The 23,006-nt window shown below is 41.6% G+C and overlaps 1 protein-coding gene across 2 annotated transcripts in view; it reads right to left on the bottom strand.

Annotated features, from left to right (window-relative positions):
* The window catches only part of LOC308403615 (coronin-1C-A), a 36,306-nt gene extending 14,080 nt beyond the window's left edge, over window positions 1–22,226 (bottom strand). Inside the window, exons 1-2 of one of the 2 annotated variants that reach the window (XM_080893194.1) lie at window positions 20,579–22,226; window positions 6,220–6,416 (exon numbers count right to left, since the gene is read on the bottom strand). In XM_080893194.1, the coding sequence (XP_080749320.1) occupies window positions 6,220–6,416; window positions 20,579–22,130 (1,749 nt within the window). In that variant the 5' untranslated portion in view covers window positions 22,131–22,226. Of the gene's footprint in view, window positions 1–6,219; window positions 6,417–18,780; window positions 18,936–20,578 lie in introns of those variants that run through there. The other variant, XM_080893195.1, reaches the window with a different exon arrangement.
* Between the last annotated feature and the right edge of the window lie 780 nt (window positions 22,227–23,006).

Below are 23,006 nucleotides of genomic sequence, written 5' to 3'. Positions count from 1 at the left end.
CTCTGTGTTTGGGCCATACTGATTTGTCAAGTAGGGCTTAATTTGTACAACACACACTTGAGCATAATATGACCCCCTATGCTCTATGAGAGAATTTTGCCTATTTTTATTTATTTATTTTAATAAATAGCACCTACTCTGCTCAACTCCACTCTACTCAGTTTTTAGTGTTTTCCATTATATGGTAGTACCTGGTAACAGGTGCGTGTTAGTATCTACAGAACTGGGCTTTCAAGCAAGCTGAGTCGAGCTGAAAATATAATGTCAGACTGCAGGCCACTGATTGGCCAAGGAGTGATGTCACTGGATGAATCACGAGAGCGACTCCTTCACAAGAATCAAACATAAACACAAAAAGCCATAGGTGCAGATACACATCGCGTCAATGTCATCCATTGTTGTGGTGTGGAGGTTTTAACTACAGCTGACATGTTACAGTAAGAAATAGTTCTCAGATGGAACCAGAAGCACGAATACCAAACTCCAAAAGAGAAACTGATGTTTATATCTCATCATTTTTCTACTAACAGGATAAGTTAAATCCATACTTTATGCTCAAATCTACTGTGATATTTGTAGTCCCAATAACACTTCAACTAAACTCCCGAAAACCCAGGCATGGCAGAAGAGGCCGACAGTTCGACCAGAGAGCCAGGCGTTCTTCACATTCCACACCTCAGCCTCAAGCAGCTCTGTTATGAGTATGACTAATGAGAGCAAGTGGGCTGCTAGGGTGTCAAATGTAACACCCTTTGAGGTGTTAATGGTGTTTGTGTCTGATATACACAATTAGGAATTTCAGGGTCTGCAGAGCGAGCACAAGCGGCTTGCCTCAAGTCTGCAGAAAGTTATGATGACATGATACACAAGTTCAGGAACGCAGCTGGCATGAAGCAGGGCATCAGTAATTGTGAGCATGGGAAATTAACAAGCACCAGTGGGATTGCCTGTGTATAGCAGTACACCTATTGTGTGCATCTTAAAAGTCTCATATTGTGAAAATGTATTGTTTTGTGGTTTTTCCCCCACCTGGAGGCATAAAACAAAAGCTGTGAACATTTTTAAATATGTTACTACTTTCATTCCTCCACTACATCTATCTACATACATCCACCTTTAAAAGCCATTTTCAACTTTCCACATTAAACTGCAGCTACTTGCAAATCTTCTGTTATTGGTTGCAAGAGTGAATAGAGATTCCTTAAGACTCAATACAACTATCCATCCACCAATCCTTTCTACTGTGTATACAATTCAGGGTCAGAATACTCTGGGGGTCACTTTGCAAGAGGCAAGGCACACTGTGGACAGGACACCAGTCTAATCACAGGGCTAACACACATTCATGCTCACATTAACACCTACAGCCAACATAGAATCAAAAACATACTATTCAACTCTTTGGATGGTGGGAGGAAGCAGAAGTAATCTCAGTCACACGGAGAACATACCGACTCAACAAAGAAACCCCCCAGATGGTCAGCAGGTTTTTACCGGGAGCACTTCTGCCATGAAGCAAGAGCATTAACCACTTTATCATCCCATGGCCTGCTTATTGGTTATTGCAACTGATTCAAATGCTAAATCAAGTGTGAACTTTGAAAGCTTGAAGAAGAAGAAAGGAAAAAAAAAAAATCAATAGACTGGACATTTTCTCCACCTACACCCTCTACTTCTAAAAATTATTTTTTACAGCCAATTTCCTCATTCCACTCTGCTTAGAGTCCCTGAAACTGCCTGCTTTCTATAGTTTGTGGCTAGCCTTCTGGCTCAGTACTGCATATATGAATGACAACTTTTATACTGGTTAAGCAGATCATTTATTTTACACCATTTGCCTCATGAGAGACAGCAGTGAATTAGAAATTGTGCATTTGAGGTGTTAGAGAACTCTGCACTTTATTGCCGTTTTTACAGTAGACAAGGCATGCTTTAAAAAAAAAAAAAAAAAAAATTATATCTGCTAACTAGCAGTGCTCTGGCCCTTTCCTGCTGTCATACTGCAGGAACCCAACTCATTTCACGTGGCAGTTTTAAATACTACCCAATACCATATCTCAGCAACAACATAAAGCCTCTGGTTCAGTTTGGGTTTGGGTGTAGGTCAACAGATTATTCAAATTGTACATTGCCAGTAAACCCCAGCACCTTTGATCAGTAAATAACCCAACCTTTAGGCCCTGTGTATTCAGGCAGGTATAAGACCTTAACACCTCAGCAGAGGAGTGTACAGTGATAAGGCAACTTGTCCACACCTCAGCAAAAAAAAAAAAAAAAAAAAAAAAAAAAAGTCAGCATTTGAGGAACAAGAAACTGCACCAGTATAAACCACGCCTACACGAGCAGCAAGCGACTGTGCTCACTGCTGAATACCTAACATGTCCATAACTACACTACAGACATTTGAATCCTTTGAGAGGAATGTCTGAGGCCTAGAAAACAACTGGTTGCATAGCAACAAGTAAGGCTGCAGAAAATAAGGGTGAATCACACCCGATGGATACAAAGCACAACACTGAAACATACACAAAAAAAAAAAAGAAGAAAAATGCATGAACGAGATTCCCTGAAGGCAAAAGAGGACATTCTTCTCATTCACACAAGGCCTGCACACCACACTTCCTCTCCTTGCAACTCAACATGTGATTCACACATGCACACCACTAACAGGGTCTTGCATGCATGCCGTCCAGTGCTAAGAGCTTCATGGAAATTTCCACTTTTGCAAGTCTCAGCCTATAAAGCTGAGGCGAGGAGCTAAGGTAGAGATAAACAGCTGAGGAGTAAGTAGCAACGGCGGCTCTGTTACACACGGAACATTATCCCAAGATTTACAACCTCCGAATGATAGGCCAGGAACAATGCAAAGCTGGCTGTAAACCAGAGCCGTATTTCACTGAACAGATTAAGCAAGCATACCTGTAGATAGTGTAGAGTTTATTATTAGATATTTTGCAGCCAACATCTTTGCAGCATCTTTGGTGACAGAGATTACTCAAATGAAAAATCAAAGCTTCCATTATCTTCTAGTACGTCTAAACAGATATTTTACACCCCCTGAGGGATGGACTCTCCTCACGTCTATTATGAGCAGAGGACATGCTGTGACAGAGTTCTGCACTTTTGGCTGAAAGCTGCTAAAACATACTTGGAGCATATATATGTTAAGTTGGTAATGCATTCAGATGTAGATAGATGAGAAATGGCTGCAAACTAAATAAATAGCTAAAAAAAGATTTATTTCTAAAAATTTTCTTTAAAGATTTGCTACTTCAAGAAAAAAGCCAGGAGTAATACTGATTATCACATTAAAATATTTAAATACGGCACTTGGATACAGTGAGTGACTCATTGACAGAAACAACATCTGACTCCAACCCAATTCTCTCATCTTGGCCGCTCTTCATATTTCGGCCTATCCCAGAATTCACATGTGTACTTACACTGCACGAAGCAGCCAATGGCAGGGCAGGGAGGAAATGGTCTTGGAAGCCTGTCAGGCAGGGAGCAGTGAATGACCATATATGGTAAAATCTGCAGTCAGCAGGACTGAGAGGCAGAAGCGGCAAAGGCAGAAGCAAAATGACCAAAGTGTGGGGAAAGACCCTGGATATCATGCACACCCAGTGCATTTTTGCATAAAGACACAGGAAGCAGCTACAAAGGCAGTAAAACCTAGTGAATATTAGACAGAGGAGAAATAACGTGTCACTGTAGAAATGCCCAAGGATTACTAACAGGCACAGGCTCAGCAGAGTGAATGAATGGTACCATTGATTTAAAACCCACACTCCAAATTTGATTTCTGTAAAGTGCTTAGAACATAAAGGTGTTGCTGGGTAAAAGTGTTTATTGAGCAGGATTTTTTTTATAACACTCCCATCATAGGATGAACAAATCAGATTTCGATTTAAAGGACTATAAATTAAAATCCACAGTAACAATTCACTCATCCTTCGCTCTTCGTTCGTGTTGACCAGAGAGGAGCCACCAGGATTTTTTCTCCCAATTACGAGCTAGCTGCTGTATTCACTTCTACAACTTCCTTCATATGGAAATCAGGGAATAAATTAGCAGGCATCCAGCTAAGAATGAGAAAGGGACAGATTGAAAGCATGAGGGAAGGGAATGACATGTGCAAAGCTAGACATCTGATCCCCTCTCTATAAATCTCATTTTTCTCTCAGGAAGAGGCAACAATACTCGTGGCTGTGCTGAGTCAGGGCGGCCTGCCGCACTAACCCACAACCTAGTGAGTCACAAAAAAGAGCCACCCCCATGAGGTCAGGTCACAGATCTGAATTTTAGGTGATGCTTTTTATTTACCCAAAAAAGCAATTTGAGGACAAAAGAAATATTGCTCCCCCCGTCTGGGCTTGCATGACAGTAACAAAGACAGTGCATAGTTACTTATAGCTTAATTACCGGGGGGGGGGGATTGCATCATCACACTTCTGCTGCACCCCCCGATGCACCCCTGCTGCGGAACCCCCCCCCCCCCCATAAGTGGAGTAATGACAAAGGGCTGTACTGGGAGTAAGCATTGGGACAAAGGCCCAGAGCAGCTGGCTTCCCGTAGAGACTAGGAGCCACACAGCACAGGCAGATGGGTTAGCCGCACAGATGCACCCTCAAATTAGAAATCCAAAGGGGAGGGAGGTTGAAGACACTGAGGGGATGTGCACCCTTGCAAAAAAGTGGAATGAGACCCAAAAAACTGTAACTCAAGAGTTTTATCCACAAAGCAGAGCTGCATAAATGAGAACACAGAAAAACAGGCTCATTTACACAAAACTTAAACTTGTAATCCATTCATAACTGAGAAATAGCTTTTCCCATGTAGTCTTTTAGCAATGGCGTTAAGTGCAGAGATCAAATCTTTAATACCAATCCACTGCTCTGCAGTCTAGTCATACAATTTGCAAGAACAGACTTGTCCCACTTTTGAGACCTGCATTGCCAGCTGAGGCTATACTGAGATTTCCAGATGGACCTGCTTTGTCAGAAAAAAGAAAAAAAATCATTTGAGAATAGTAAGGTCATAAAGACTTGAAATAGAAGTTAAAAGGAAAAAAAATAAATTAATTGAAGCTTAAATCTTTATGTTAGTTGTAGGTTCTAATAACTGTCTTTTCCCATTATGGTTATCTGTAAAACAGGTTTGGTGGCACAAATACATGTCAAAGTATCTTTAACATGCATACATACAAATCTTAACTAACAGAATTCCCCTTTCAGCGCCAGGCCCTCAAAGCACGGGCTGCTCTATGAAGAAAAGACTCACATTTGAAGGACTAGTTTGTCAGGGTTACAAGAAAATACGTGGGAAGATCTGAAAGTCTCAATTGAGGAAACTGCCTAGAGGTTTTCGCTGTACAGAAAGACCTCACTGAAAACTTTTTTTTAAATTCAGCAGTGAAAGTAGACTTTGTTCAGGAGACACACCATTACTGTACTGCAGCATGGCATGCAAAGGGAAGCTCAGTAGTACACAGACACAGAAAGAGGAGGACCCAGGAGGAGTGTGAACCGGTTTGAGCTCGCAGCCCACCTCCAGTACAAGCTTTGTATTGAATGAGGTGCTGAGAGGTGTTAAGCTGTGTGATGACAGGCCTAAGGATCCAGTCTCCAGTGCCAGGGCTAGCTCATATGACATGGCAGTGTAGTGGTGTACACTAATTACAGGTCCAGGGTAGATCTGTCAACAGCATTGCAGTGCTTATGTCACTCTATGTCAGGGCCTGCTACTTGGCCACTGCCTGACGCTGACAAACAAACACAAGCAAGCAGCAATTCACCACTATCAAACATAACAGCAGCCAAGAGGTTTGTGGGACATGCCAGGACATTGGACCTCTATTGCGCCTTAACTGACCTAATTATGACACAAGGTAAAAACAAACGGGAGGCATGTACCCTGCTAATTTGTTTACATCCAAAAACTCATCAACATGGAGGCAAGGATCAGGAGACCGTGTAGCTTGCATTGTGCTTGCGTGGCTTGTGTGAAACAACCCACTGTTAAACATTAATCCAAAGGTTTATAGTTCAACTTTATATTCATATTACTCAAAATATAATCAGGGAGCACTGAAATCATGTAGTATGATAAAGAATACGATTTTTTAAAAGTGGATGCAACCATGCTTACACATTCAGTTCACTCCATTTGCACACCTCAGCCCAGTCCAAAGGGCGCACAACACATAATAAACTCACCTTGTGCAGAGGGAGGACGAGGAATGCTCCGCCACCGCTGGCCTCAATAATTAGGGCGACAAACTTGGGGTTCACTGCACAAAAGGCGCTGTCCCACGTGACCCTCGAGACCCGGATATCATCGTAGCACTGGTCATTCTTCACCGCCTGGCCGAAGACGTGACGGAATTTGCTCTGCCGTACAACTCGTCTCATATCTGCAGAAAACAAAAAAAAAAGGCAGAGAGCACATTTATTTAAAGACACACTGTTGCCGTTGTGATGTTGAACCTATTCATTTCAGCAGAGGTTTGCACAAGCCGCAACTGCAATATGCACCAACACAAATGTAGAGTATGTGAACTAGTGAAAGCCTCGAGAGGGTGAGACACCCAACGAAAACGTTCAGCACATTTGTGATTACAGACTGAGAACATTAGAGATTTGATAAAAGTCTGAAGTTGTCGCTATGCACAGTCTCCTTGTATCTATTTGGTCCTCAGAAAGAGGAGTTTGTCACATGCATGTTTCAGATTGACAGATTTATCACCTTTTTTTAAATAATGTGAGGACGCTACAGTGAAATACAATGGTGTGATTTCATGGTTTCGCTAATGTCAGGTAAGCACTTCCAAAAAGGTACTGTGAAACAGAATGTGTTTCATGAGATTTTAAAGACTTCAAACTATTTCCAGTGGGTAGCTGTAACCCCTGTCGCGCCTCCTAAATCTTCCATTGTGCCAAACATTAAACATCTGACATACTAACAGCATGTATCTGTGGCACACTTTTAGAAAGAGCCACTTCTAAGAGGGAAAAATAGGACATACCCAATCCAAACAAAAACAGACTCTGTGGCTGGTTCAGCTAAAATCTTTACCAAGACAACAATCTGTTGGCAGACAAAGGCACTCTGGAAAACATGCTCATTCAAAAGCTTCAAGTTCCACAGCTCTGCCTACAATAACAAACCACTTCCAAAGATAATGGAAAGCCATCCAACTTCAGACAAACAACTGAATGAGGTCCAATCTTACCAAAACCTATAGATAGGCAAACACTCTTGGGTGGGTTTCGGACTCCTTTATTCTATTTTTTTAAATATTCGACATGGGAACAGTTTCAAAGCCTGAATCACCACGACTAAAGCATGGCACAGGATGTGAGACATGTTTTGAAGGAGGTTTTCCACTGTGTGCAGAGAGAGAAAGAGAGACGGGGAGAGAGCAGGAGAGTGAACGAGCAAGGAGGAAAGAGTGACTATGAGCGAGAAACACTTGTGTGGCATGTTTCCGACAGGACAAGGATCACAACACAAGCAGGAAGTTCGTCCTGTTGAGCAGTGGGAGTGTCCGAACAGCCCTTATCTATCGTAAAACAAGTATAGAATGTCATTAACTAGTAGAATGAATAAGTTATTATAAACCTAAAGAGGCTAATTTGTTCAAAAATGGAATTACATTTTTAATCTCAAATTGTAATCTTGCTCAAAACAGGGAGGAGTCCTCCCTACATTTATCTGGTTCAGGAGTGCATTGGTGTAGGAAACTCAAACTTGATTAGTTCTGGAAAAAGCTGATCAACTACATTGAAGTCCTTCAAAGATAACCAAAGGTAATTATTCTGCAACTTCACAAAACCTTATATAATGAGCTATAATTACTTTTCATGTGTGTCAAAAATGGAGAAGGAAAAAATAAAAATAAAAAAATGGGGTGGGGTGGGGGGGGTGGGGGGTGTTTTTCCAGGAAGGCGATCGCAATCTGGGTCAACACTTTACAGGAAAAACTTGTGATAGGCAAGCCTTGTTTGCATACCTGTACAGCTTTGTTTGTCACATAGCTGCATGTCAGTAGAAACTGAAATCAGATGCCTCCCTGGAGGAAAATGTGCTGACGACACCAAAATATGAGGCAGATTTGCACGCTTTTATTTGCCCGTAGCTCTTTTAATTACAGGTGAATAATTTGATTATTATTTTAACGTTGTCCTTTTTTATGCATCTCTTCTAACAAATACAAGGAAACCCTTGACACATGAAAACACATATCACATGAAAGCCTACATGTGCCCTTGAACTCTCAACCAAGCGGTTTCTGTCATATTTCAGCCTGCTTAAAGATCAAAATGACTGGGTGTTCATCAGAAGTTAGTGAGGGTGGTTTGTGCCTATCCGACTACCCTGGAAAAACCCGGAAATCATTCATATGGTCGTCAAACCCCATCTGTATTGATATATACTGAGATGTCAAAACTTATCGTCAAGGGTACAGGGGAGGTCATCAAATGTTCTCTTTGTGGAGTTAAAGGAAATATTCTAAAGTCAAACTGACTGTACTTTATTCTGTGCAGAGAGATCAAAAACACATGAGTGGAAATAAACTGTGTGCACCATATGAATTAGACAAATCAGACGTGATGGCGTGACTGCTTGAGGTCAGGATATGGTATGAATATTGGAATGAACAAAGAGTGCACAGCAGGTGTTTAGAGAGGGCTTAAACTCACTTTTTTTTTTTTTTGCTTTTTTGTGGTGGCGGTGATGATTGAGCATGTACATGATCACAAAAATGAATTCATACTTGGGTTCCCTGCATAGAGTTTTTTTTTTTTTTTTTTGGGGGGGGGGGGGGGGGCTGTCAAAAGCATCGTTTTGGTGTGGTGAGTGACATGTTGCTTGTACTGTACAATTATGCTTACATGCATAACAAAAACTTAATATCCACTGTGAGCCTGAAAAAAAAAATCTTGTAATGTCATTTCATTTTAAATAAATTGCCCTCCATACAACATACTGGTGGGCAGCCTGCTTCTGCACAAATCAACGCAACGAAGAAAACCTCCACTGATGGGTACACAGCATGACTGAGCTCCATTTAGTGACACAGCCAAAACTAAAGCCTCATCCACATAAACAGCAATTTATCCATCAAATCTGCTTTATTTGCACCACCTCAGATGTGAGATTAGTTTCACTTGCTATTTGGCCAACAGTTATTTCCCTGTGATCACTACAGAATTACACATGCCATGGCCCGTGTTACACTGCAGCTAGTCTGTTCTTGTAAGTACAATCCTCACGACACACGCCAACAGTCCCTGCAATGTAGTCTAAAGGCCATTTTGGTATTCGCAGCTGTCAAGACGTGCAAGATTGTGATGGTTTTAACAGCTATTTCAATGACAGATCAGTACAGGGGCCCAAAGAGTCCCAGACTGTGCAGAGGGAGATGTTGCAACACAACCACACCAATCGTAAACTCCAAAACATGAGATGCAGCGGTGTCTTTGGAGTTTTACCTATGCTAACACTGTCAAGGTAAACCACTAAAGTTCAGGAATTACTTAAGCATTGCTGATACAAAGTGAAGCATTAGCTTAGGGCTGATTCTTCACCTTAAATGTAAACTGGTGGACGATTTAAGTGGAGTTTCTTTTGTTTGAAAACGCAAGCCTACCAATCAGGATAATCAGGTGCAGCTAAGTTTTGAAATACCAGAAGCCAGAGTCCTTGCCACACTGTCATCAGCAAATCAAGCAGCAGAAAAGCCCAGTATTACATTACTGATGTAATGCCCAGCTACTCAAAAGTGATGTAACTATTTTGAGAAAGAAGTGTTTACACTACAAATGCTTAATGAAACCAGACTGATCCACTGTTTTCTAGATTGGATATGCAACCTTAATCACGAGGGATGGACAGTGTACACGCTGCAGGTCCGAGCAGACTGGGTGGGGTGGCAGTTGATAATACAACACTGGGTCATGGTGAATAGGCCACGTTGTGTGGTAGTGACGTGTCCCAACAACATTTAATCAGGAAGACGGCACAGTTTCGAAAGAACTTTGAGCCTCCTATACTCACTGCAGACTAGAATTACATTTATTCCAGAAGTATTGCACTTGTATATAAAAAGCAAGACTCTCAGTAGTTTTTTACTACATTCTGACTCAAATTGAAATGCTCCAAACTCCAGACTTTCTCTAGTGATCAATTAATTAACAGTCAGTGGAAACAACTCTTCAGCTGGGAGCCATTAAACAACAGGAAAATAGGAGCAAAAGTGTAAGTCCATAATTAGAAGTGTGGCAGCCATTTGTGCTAGTTTGTTACAAGACAATGTGTGTGACAAATAAGTCGCATACTTCATGTACACGATTTATACATCAAGTCTGTTAATCACCAGTTATTTGTTATGTTTTCACTGCTATTATTCCTCTTCAGTTGTTTTGGGGGGAGGGGGTTGGCATTTCTACTCAGTTGTTTTGTGTAATGTGTAAAGAGGTACGTATTCCAGTGTCTCGGATCTCACTGAAGGGAAATGTCACCAGGGCCAAGCTCAGGTGTTGACAAGAGGAAGGACAGAAAAGCAGCAGTAGTGTCACAGCTGAACTGAAAAGAAAAAGTTATCCAGCCATGCCATTTATTAAAGCAGAAAATCTGTTATGTCAGGTCCGTTTAGAACGCCGTCATCTGCTTGGTTCTAAATACACATATAAAGCAACCATGACCACACCAGTTTTCCTCATTTGGTAGCGCACATGGTGCTGAATGTGTTCAAACTCAAAGATTGATCATCTTATTTGCTCAAACTGCAAAAGTTAACACAAAAACAGAGAAGAACTCTCAAATAACAGCTTCTAAATAGTTAAATTGATTACAGCTTCAAACTGCAGATATTTAGTGTTAAGTGGCTCTGGCATGTAAAATCAGCGGGGCCTGTGTGTTCAGGCAGTAAAGGCTTGGCACTGGACTGACAGCTTCAGTCATACGTTAGTGATACGGAGACACTCCCAGGAGAAATGCTGTGTGTATTCAATGATAGCCTCCTGAGAGTTACAGTTCACTGATTCAGCCCCAAGTCAAGAAAAAATAAATAAATAAAAATATTTTGGGCAAATAAGATGAAAGCAGACCCATGTACCTTATTGCCTCCTGAGCCAGCAGCACTGAGCCTGATGTGCAGAGACAGGAGGAGGGCCCACACCCCGAGGAAATTACCAACAGGAGTAGCACCAGTGTGACACAGATTTTAACATCCTTGTTTGTATTCCTCAACTGCACTCACATCTGACACTGTTAAGCAATTGAACAGTATTCCAGTCATGTGTAACCAGTATCAAACAACAGACAATACTACCTTTAGGAACAGCAGAGTTTCTAAAACCAAGGTTTTCCTTTGGGCCGGTGCTAGATTGGGCCCTCAGACTGAGGGTCACTCCACACTGCCGTGCTGGGCTATTTTGCTGTGCGGAAACCGATTTATCTTCTACATATATTCTGTCACTCATCAATGACGAGAGTGGGTGACCACTGGCCAAGGAAATATAAATGGCCCCCTTTAATTTGTGTTATAAAACAGTCATCCACTGTGGCAGCACCTCAGTGACAGGAGACATCTCATGCTGCCACAGTCAGTTATGTTCACACATTTCAGTTAAAACATAGGCCACCTCAATCTGTCAACACCCATTTGTATTCCAACCGGTTTCCCATTGACACAACTAACGTACAATGATATTACCAAACATAACTGCACCGTTGTAAAGACAGAGCTGCAGTAAAGAGTCTCTGTTATGGTGCTGAAACCCAAATATAACCTCTTGTGAATCAAATCAAAGCAACTCAAATCAAGAGTAAACAATATATATCAGTTAAAAATCCACTTCCAGGCTCTATATGTTTTTAATCACCGTTTTCAGGGTGCAAAACTGCACTTGCTGCTTTGTGTTTTAGAGTGTGCTCGCTGCTTGGTGAGTAAGATGTGACATAACATGAAAATCCCAGCCACAAATCAGGATGAGCTGATGTTGGAGAGGGAGGGGCAGCGGAATTAGAGCGGAATTACAGACAGAGCCTAAACGGTCACCAACCGTCATTATGGAAAACTGCTGTATACTATATACTCTTATTAGCTGCATATGAATTACATCAACCTACTTTCTTTTCCATCAGCATGTCAACAGTAGGGCTGGGCCATATCATACCATTCACGGTAATACCTTGATGGGGTTTTTTGCACTAATAAAGTTGGTGAGTTGTAAAGTATTTTGTCTAGTGTCAATTATATCGTCAGTTATATCGTTATCGCAAATTTTCAAATGTATATCATGATAAATATTTTTGGTCATATCGCCCTGCTCTAGTCAACAGATATAAAGAAGTTAAACTTTAACTACTTTTATTAGTTCTAAGATCATTTTAAATGAAGTTTAACACCAAACCAAGGACAGCAATATACATCAAAAATGAAAATATACTAATTTCATGTAAAGTTCTTAAATTACCAAATAGTGCCACCTTGTTAAACTCAGCCCAGGTCACTGCTAGCCATCCATGCAGGTTCACACTAATGACACACTAATATGGTGGTAATATAGAGAGGAAGGTGCATGGGATTGTATTTGTGGTTAAAGAGTATCATATTGTACCTTTAGTAACAGTCAGTATAGGACAGACATTTCTTTCTCACACTCAAATTCCCTCACACCACACACACACACACCCGCCAATGTCGCCTCATTGCTCTTCACACACTGGCTGCCTTTTGCCTTTTGTCACCAAGACCGCATGAGACGCCACCTAAATCCCCTTCCTGTAACCAAGGCCACGGACCACTATTGTAATCAGAGTCCAGCTACATTCCAGCAATTTTTGAAACAATGAGATAACGTGCCTAGTTCTTTTTCTCCCCCCACCTCTCTCCGACCCCAATCTGTGCTTTCATTCGTAAGCATAGAAAACACTACACAGATAGTGTTTTAAGGAAAGCAGCTGTATTCTTTTACAGTTTGTAGACAAAATGAGAAGGACTGAGTGATAAAACTCTAAAAATAAATAAATAATTATAAAATGGCTTTCCTTGATTCTGCATATTGACTGTAACTGTTGTACATTGACTTCAATGGAAAATCTATAGAACTCATTCCACCCACATTTTGACAGACTACAATCCGCACTAAAGCAGCCACACATTTGCTAATATTCGAGTGCAGCTGTGGACGCCAGCACATTAAGAGTGTGAGTGAGATAAAAGACCAAATGACTACAGATGATGACATTGATGAAAAGAAGGGTCAGAGGAATTATGTAGTGTTCAGATGTTTTAACCATTGTTAACCAATATTTGATCTGGCAAAACTTTACACTGGATGCTCTTCCTGACACAACCATTCCCATTTATCTAGGTTTGGGATTGGCACTAGGAATACAATGGCTTAATGCCCCTCCCAGCTGGAAGAAAGCCTGGAGAGGTGGAAGTATGCTTTGGAGAGAAGAGGAATTAAAGACCGCAAAAGCAAGACAGAACGTGTGTGAATGAGAAGGAGTAGAAGTAGTGAAGACAGATGAGTTTAATCATCAAAAGCAATGGGGAATACACAAGAGGGATGAAGAAGAGAGTGCAGGTAGGGTGTAGACAAGTGTCAGGGGTGATTTGTGACAAAAGAATAGCAACAGGAGTGAAAGGAAAGGTTCACCAGATAATAGCAAGTTCAAAAATCAAAGCTGAGATGGTTTTGACATGTGCAGAGGACGGATGGTGGATAAATTGGAAAAAATATATTGAAGAGTTGCCAGGCAGGAGAAAGGAAGACCACAAAGAAGTCATGGTTTTAATGAAGGAGGACATGCAGAGGATTGGTGTAACAGAGGAAGATGATAGGCATGGTATGAGATCAATATGATTCTTGGTGGTGACTCCCTGAAGAAAGGAGCTAAAACCAGGAGGAGGAGACCGTTTAAGTGTGACAAAGGCTACTTTCACACTGCAGGCGAAAGTGCATCAAATCCGATTTTTTTGGACCCTATGCGACCCATATCCGATCATGGTATGACAGTGTGAACGGCACAAATACGATATTTTCAAACCCGATCTGGGTCACTTTCGTATGTGGTACTGAATCCGATACATATCCGATGTTTTAGAAAGGGACTGCTGTTTGAACGGTCATGTCGCATTAAATCCATCTTTTACATCACTGACGCAAGACAGATGCCAATTATCAGCGCCGGAGAAGACATCGCGAAAGCTTCCTGGCCATCCAGTGTAGATGTCAGTGATACTATTGGGAAGACAACGTTGGAGAAACGTGAACATTTTATTTGTACTGTATAATCTGCAGATTCTGACAGAAATCTGCAACTATCCTTTGAAGCACCGCTCCTCTAAAACAGCAATAAGGATAATTATTAGGTTAACTACATTATTATGTAAATAACTTAAAGCAAAAATTGGGAAACGTAAAGTCAGAAGTCTTTATATTAAGGGCCATCAGTCAAACAATACTGTTTGCTCTGGGTCTAAACCAGAGTGTTGTGTGTGACGTCTTCTTTTGCGCATGCGGGCCTCTTTGAGCGTTCACGCTAGAGCGCATTTGCTGTCGCATTTTATTTGTAGTGTGAACAAGCAGACCAAAAAAAAAAAAATTTAAAAAAAATTCGGATTTGATCAAAAAAATCGGAATTGAGCATTAACACCTGCAGTGTGAACGTAGCCAAAGAAGCAGAGCAGCTTGCACTGCATACTCTACCTTTTTTCCCCACAAAGGCATGTAAATACATGTAGACGCCAGTACAGGGAGTCAAAAATGTTGGATTTAAGTAACCAACCCTCGATGCCTACTATCTACTGGTCATAAACAATTCTCTCAGACAGCACATTCCCAGCTATCTGAACAGCTGTGCCATACTTCACTACCAAACCAGACTTGTGCTCTGAGCCATATATGAGCCTCACCGCCCACTTCACTGGAGCAGTACTGTTCTTGAATCTATTAAAAACAATTGAAAAAAATGAAATGATACAGAACCTTTTTGCTTTTTAAGATATTATTTTGTGTTATTTTGCTTGTGTTATTTTGCAAAACGTTTTTGAATTACCGCGACAAGATTTTTTCCCATATTGTTCAGCCATAGAAATATATTTAGATTTACGACCCAAGAGCAGCACAGAACTAATTACTAGCTGCGATCACATACCTCAGATCCTATGTTTAATATGTTTAAGAAAAAACTGACACTGGCTGTTTTCCAACTTCCTCGTTTCATAAGAGAAAAAAAACAAAAAAAAAAAAACAGACTCCTTAAAGCCAGACATAAGAAACAAATGTGTCAGAAAACGTCTGCGTGTTCAATATGAGACTGGCCATGCCTCAGAGTGCTCAAGCTTAGCCCTTCATCCAAACTCTTTATCACTTTCTGCTCTATAAGACTTTAAGGACTAAATCCCAAACTTCTTATCCTACTTAGAAGTCAAGGTTTAACAGGAACCACTTTAAAGTCTTAGAAAATTACTCACAACAGGAAAAACCCTAGTTTGTGTTGGTGTTCGTGTGTAGGATTACATTTATCTGTGTGGACATTTTCCTTTTCCCATGAGACAATCTGCATGATAAGCCAAATGAAAAGCAGACAAAAAGTCAAAACCTGCTTATTCCTCAACTCAGAAAAGAAAATCTGCTCAATATTACCGCCTCAGTGTACAAAGCATATTCCTTGCCTCTTCCTGATTAGATACTTCCCCTCCCCCACTGACTAATGCACAAACCACCACTTCATTTCAACAGATGTAAGTGGTGGTGGGAAAGACCAATGGATAAAACAGTATTATTAGTGTGACTGCACCTGCTTGAACTGCTCATCTACAGTTCATTACAAACGTAAAGAAGATGACTAACAAAAAGTGGACTGCGGATTTAACTTCATTCTTCAGCACAAGAAAAAAAATAAACTTTATGCCAAACATATCAGGACACAACAGAAAGGGTATTTAGATGCCAAACTGACTACTGGCTTGTTTTCATAACATGGTCTTTGTTATGGACGCAACTTGTCTGAGCAATGGGGACTAACGCAGTTAGCAGCATAGATTTAGCCAGCTGTCCCTTTTCTTATCTACTAGTCCAGTCTAAACAAGCACGACTGCACTAAGCAGGTAGTTAATTACATGTATCTGTGCTCAGATTTAAAAAAAAAGAAATTTATTGATTATGTAGGAATTGAGATAACATCTTGCATAGACAGGACAGAGGCATGTAAGCGAATGGAATCTTTGATGCAGAGGCCAAATCGATGACTCAATGTTTAGCTTCTTTCCACATGACACTGATGATGTCCAAGCATCTAACATACACATAAGGCCAAAGACTTGGACTAGTCCACCAACTAGAGGATTTGTTTTGCAAAGGGGGGGGGGGGGGGTACTCCAATAGGACCACACGGAGGACGCTGTGTTTGGTGCAGTGTTTTCATGATAAGATAAACTGCAAAAGAGGCCTGCAGTCCATAATCTAATCTAAAAACCAATCTGAAAATTTACTACATAACACTTTGTGGCATGTGCTGGTCCTTTGCTGGTCCTTGGCCAGGGACAGCTACCAGTAAGTCATACCACGGAAAATATATGCTTCCCATTTCAGTTTCATGATTTTCTTTCTACACCTTTGTGCAGTGCATGGATGCCACAGAAGATTAGATGAAATGGAAGCAATGGCTTTTTCTGTTTTTTGTATGACTTGTTGCATTTTAGCTTGTTTATTTTGGTCTTCCTGTGCTGAAAGTAGGTTTACCTACCCTAATGCAGGCACTAAAAAGACTCCACAAGTGGGATTTTAATAACTTTAACACTTCCTACTTTCTGCCCTCTGGACAAACAAAAAAAGAAGAACCGTGTAAAGGTTTCTTCAGTCCGAAAGTGCTTATTCTGTATTTCCCTGAAAAGCCACAACTACTTGTGAAAAAAGATGGAAAAAAATCCACCAGATGGGAAGTGCTTGATTTAAAGAAGTCAACACTAATTAAATAAATGTAACGGACATGCTGGATACCATATTACTTTCATGTAATTCGCAATATTTGAAATTCACTTGAAAGTTCACCACAGCCCACACGAGAGCGCCTTGCAGCAGCTGATAGGAACAAACACTCCCTCACATCTTATGCTCAGTTTCCCTCTGCTTCCTGACCCACTTCCTCTCTCAGCCCAGCCATAGGAAGGCAGGCTATCCACTTCTCAAGACCGTGTGCTGCAGCACAACAGGCAGAGGTTGATGTGTCTGGAATGGCAAACAAGTCTTAACACAGCTGTAGAGCTGTAGTAATGCTGACCTCAGGGTCGCTCTGTCAGCCTTCACCTGCTTTTGTGACCACAGCATGATTCGCACATGGGAAGAAGGGGGGACCCTCCTTCAACTGAGAGCTAATTACACATAGAAGCTGAGTAACCTAGTTAAAGACAGGGGCCAAGTATGTAAGTCATGCTGCCCTTTTGGCACACTAACCACAGTCATTACAATTCAAACTACCCTATTGTCATAAACAAGCAAATGAGCCAGTGGTGGCGCACAGACACAGCGATACACAAAAGAGTGTTTGGGAATTCATGCAGCCACTAGTGACTCTTTACAGAGACTACTTATGACTGCCAAATGGGAATAAAGGAGACAGCACTGAGTATTTAATTATCTCCATAAAACCTTCAGATTTGGAGTCAACAATTGTAATAAATCATTTCCAATGGTGGTATTGTTTTGATTGCTTTCAATCACTTTAAAAAAAAAAACAAAAAAAACCACAAAAACAAATCATCTCTAGTTCAGGCGTTTGCTTTTCTCTGTTCAGTGCACCTGTTTATTGAATATGTACTGGCCATATAATGAAGTCAAAAAGAAAGATCTTGGCTTGAGAAGCTGCATTTGTGAAACGCAGTTATGTTCCTGTCCACCCCCCACCCCACCCCCCAAAAAACACCCTCATTCATTAATGGCAACACCCATTTAATTACATCTGTGGTCCAGTTGTGGGCAGTTTAATTAAGATATTGAGGCAATAAACCGTTTTTGACTGCAAGCCAAACAACACTTGCATTTAATATACAGCTCTCCACGTATGATGAAGCAGAGGCGGTTTGGTGATGGTGGAAGAAGGGGGGACGCAGTAATCTATGCAACTGGGAGGTGCATCCACTTTCATGCTTTGACTCCTTCCCATTTCCCTTCCATAACACTGTGTTAGTGGGTCAGTTCTGAACCTAGCAGCATTTGTGTGAATACAATGGACTCGAAGAGGGTAATTTACTGTATGTGCGAATTAAAGACTTAACATTTGGATATTTTTTCGAGCCCATTGTTCAGTTTGAAAGAGACTACAATGACGCCAGCAGTGAATGCCAGGGGGCAGGGCGCGGTTGCACCTCGGCGTATGTGGGTCTACCGTTTGGGAGATAAGTTTTCCTGCCGCACTATGGCTAGCTACCCCACCCCGATCCATAACGTACAAACGGCACATTCCCTCCCTCTAAACCCAAGAGCCAAAGGAACAAAAATCATCTTTGTCTAGGGGCTAGAAAGTTTTTCAGCAATGTCAGTTAACTGCCGCTAACGGTTAGTGCTAGCTTTACCGAGAAAAAAAAATGTTCCCATTACACAGACTGTCCCGATTCATTTTAGCTAGCGCATGCACTTTCGTGTCTGGACTGCTGTAGTTGGGTGTAGGGGAAAAAACGAAGATCGCCGCAACCAATTTAAGAGAGCGAAGCAGAAAAACGAAATATTCTTAAATAATCTACATCATCTTTAACCTACCTTCTGAGAGGAAAATGCAAGTATCTCCGAAAGCTGAATGAAAAAGCACAAAACCCAACTCGTATCCCAACTGATTTCTCCTCCCTCTGCCGGAGCCGCTGCTGCGCTGACACGAGCCGCTCTCTCTGTGTGCTCTTTCCCCTCTCCGACACAGGCCCCGCCCCTCCGCTGCTTTGGCGAGCGCTGCGTGGATTACTTTCTTTGAAGGACACAGCTCACAGCCAATCACAAGCATAGACCTCACACCTCCTTTCTTCAGGTTCCCACTTACTGAAAATGACTCCTAAACTGTGTGTTTATGGCAGCTTCATACCATTTTAATCTCTATTGCACGCCGTTATGTCCTCCTGTTATCCATTTACTACATACTGGTTATTATATACATATTTTTCTACAACCATATGTTAAGAAAAAGCACAATTTCACAACCCATTTAGATGAACTGCCAAATGCAACTCCTTCATGATCCAGGAGGATTTCATAATATGGCATGAGGCTGAGGCAAAAATAGCTGGATAGTCTGGCTTTATGCATGCACATCCAGTTGTAAGTGAGTGGGGGCAAGCTGGCTGATACTATTAGAAGGATACACACACACACACACACGGCATGTGGCTAACAAAGTTGGATTACATTTCTTAGACTTTTTCCAACATCAATAAGCAAAAAGTGTGATTCAGGATGAAGCAACACCAATACCTGCTTAGTAGATACTGAAATTACATTTCACATCTCCATAAGAACACATAAGTATCAACACAGCCCAGAAGATCACTGGCTGCTCTCTGCCCAGCCTGGAGGTCACTGCAAACTCTCGGTACCTCAGCAGAGCTGGCAATATCATCAAGGACCACTCTCACCCCAGCAACCAACTGTTTGAACTATTACCGTCAGGCCGACGGTACAGGTCACATAAAACCAGGACAAACAGATTCAGGGATAGCTTCTTTCCCAGAGCTATCACCGTAGTAAATAAGCACAAAAACAATTGAACCTATTCCATACCGTCACTGTCATTATATTATGCTGCTATTCATACTGTCATTATATTAATGCTGCTATCCTGTATATATTGTACATACTATTGTTTGAGTACTTACGATTGTTTTTTTTTTTGTACTTTTTATATTTTACATTTATATTTATTATTGAAACTTGCACCAAGGGAGTGGCACTCCAATTTCGTTGTACTCTGTACAATGACAATAAAGGCTATTCTATTCTATTCTATGTACCCCAAGTGTAAAACAGCACCACGAGATGGCGGTATTTTACAAATCCAGAGACACTAGAAAACAGCCGTGGTCTATCAGGCATCCTTTCCCAACATTTTAGGGCTCATATGCCAGAAAAACTTCAATAAACACGGACATTGATTCATTTTCCTGCTATCCTGGTACTCCCAGTTAATTTGACGCTGCAGTAAATGGAGTACTGCACAAAAGTCTTAGTCTTATTTTAGTTCTGTTTTTTTGCACAATACTCAGCTGAATCAGTTCCCAGTTCATTCTGCAACAAGAATGATGACCTCTAAAAAATTACCAGGGTAATAAGCAGTCCTGCAACAAATGATGGCTTAAAAAAAAAAAAAAAGTGCACCCGTACACTAAAAAGAAGTGGTGCTGCTTCAAATGTAAGTACCAAATATTTCATTTCTGATTTATCCCGGATTTATCCCATATGCATGAAAAGCAATTTGCATTAATATTTAAAGATCTTTGATTTTAGGCTTAGATTTAGCCTCCTTACACTCTGCAAAGTACTATGTATGTTACAGTGTAGATTTCAAATTACTTACCTTTTCTCATTGATGGCTTCCTCTCGATGGGCTTCTCGGGGGTTTTCTGAGCAGAATCAAAAGCCGCCTTCATCTGTGCCACCTTCACGGACTGGTTCTGCTCATCCGACTTGAGTTCAGCTAGCTTTGGCCGCTCCTGGTGCTGCAGCTTTTCATGCAGCTGAACTGTCTCCTTTATGAGTTCAGAGACGGGCCTTGATCGGGGAGTGCCCAGGGACTTGTTTCTCTCTGAGATAGAGTCATCATCATAGTCTTTGCCAGGTTTTTTAGCAGTATCTTCTGGAATCTTGTTTTCTGTGTTAAGCATCATATGAGCATCCTTCCTCATGCTGACTGAGACTTGGTGGATTTCCTCTGAGGTAACCTTAACACCTGAACTCGAGACTGAGCCAGCATCTGCAGCTAGTGCAACAGTTTTCTTCAGGGACTCTTTTCTCCTGACCGACCGACTATCTGCCTTTTCAGAGTCAGATAACTGTGGGTTGCTTTTGCTCTCAGCATCACTTCTTATCTTCAAAGGAGGTCTGAGAGTACTGGTGTCTGTCTTTTGCCCATCATTCTTTGTAGGTGGAGACAGAGAGGAAGGTGCAGATTCCTCGCCACTCACTTCACTTTTTTCATGTGAAACAGCTGATTGTAAATCATCCGAGCCTACACCCTCAGAGAGGCCTATATCTGCCTTTATCTTCACATCCTGCTTGTTTGAAGCATCAGTTGAGTCTATGTCTTCAGCTCTGAAATCACATGATTTTGGGCATGAGCTCTCAAAACAAAGCAAATCTGAAGCTGCACTGTGAGTAGAGATTGCTTGTTTCACATCCAGGTCTTTACTGGTGTAATCTTTTGTTGCATACTCTGCTTTATGCTTATTGTGTATCCCATCTGCAGAGGAGGACAAAATCCCCTTTATATCACTTTCTGAAAGATCAATCCAATCACCAGGCGATGCTAATGCTGAACTGTCAAGGACCTCCTTTGCACTTACATCTACAGGAACATCTGAGGTGTCCTTGCAGTCAGTATGAACTTCTTTTATTTTAGAAAGGGATGGTGTTGCCTCCTTTTTATTCCTCTTAAGCAGCTTCTCCAAAATAGAGCTGGGTTCAGTGGAAACTGGATTCATGTCAGCTGTATCCACGTGTGAATAAGCCCTTGCCAACTCTCTTTGGTCATCGGTGGCAGCTTCATGTTTAGTTTTACTTTCTGCGCTCTCCTTTGAAGGTCTACAGTGAATGGTATCACTCACGTCTGATAAAGGCGCTCTCTGAAGGCTGTTTTTCAAAGGATGCTGGGGTTGAGGTGGGGGTTCTTTCCCCTCACTCAAGCGGCCCACTGTTCCCGCGCAAATCTTAATATCCTCATTCTCAACTTTATGCATCATAGTTTCATTCAGATCCTGAAAGTGCAGAGACTCACTTCCTGCATGAGCTCCACATCTGCTGCTCGTCTGCATCATAGATCCCCGTTCAGAGATGTGAAAAGAGCTTGCGTCCTCTGGGTTTTCACCTTGGTTCTCCTCATGTGGTAATGTTTCCTCTGCCGGATACTCCATCTTGATCTTTTTCTCACTCTTGATCTGACTGAACCGCTTACAAGCTCTTGCACTTTCCACAGTTTTCAAACTGCTCTTGCAGTCCTCGTCCGTCTCATGTGGGACCAGTGGAGCAGTCCTCCCTCCTCCTCCTCCTTCCTCCTCCTTTCCTGCAACCCCTCCCTGTCTCACCTCTCTTGCAGCAGCAGAACTCTCCCACACATTCATGTGCTCCTTACTAGAAGGTGTTGTTGGCTCCTGATCCTGAAACTCTGGCTTTACCCCGGAGTTACTGCCCTCGTCTTCACATAATGTTTCTCCCTTTATGACATCACCTGCATGACTGCCCACACATTCAGAGTCATGGCTGGGCTTCGCCTCCTCCGATCCTTCACTGAAACCTTGCTCTCCTCCTTCCACTTTGTCTAGATTCTGTCCCATGATGGTCTGTGGAGAAAGACACGATGTTAATCTCACAACAGTCGACCAAATCCTCCTTCAATCACACACTGAAAACTGAAATAAACAAAAACAGTGAAAACAGAGGAGGAAGTGAGCAGACACTGTGCAGCACATTGCAAACACTCATAGTCACACGGGCCATTTTCATGGAGGTGGTTAATTGCCCACCTTATTACTTTAACTGCAATAGTATAGTCCCTGTTGACTATTTAATGCACTTCCAATGTCTGGGCCAGCTTGACTTTAAGTCAAATTACATTTGCAACATTAAGCAGTGAGCTCTCCTGTGAATTTCCATACTTTGTTTTTCAATCGATCAGTAATCCAGTAAATGTATGAATCAGGGGTTTTTTTTTGTTTGTTTGTTGTTGTTTTTTTGAGCATCACAGATGATGAACTGTTACTTGCAGTCTGTCTCAAAAGAATTTAATTAGT

Source organism: Rhamphochromis sp. 'chilingali', assembly GCF_963969265.1.
Source record: "Rhamphochromis sp. 'chilingali' genome assembly, chromosome: 10".
NCBI lineage: Eukaryota > Metazoa > Chordata > Actinopteri > Cichliformes > Cichlidae > Rhamphochromis > Rhamphochromis sp. 'chilingali'.
The sequence above is the reverse complement of the archived record's forward strand: the minus strand, read 5'-3'. Positions and strand labels throughout refer to the sequence as shown.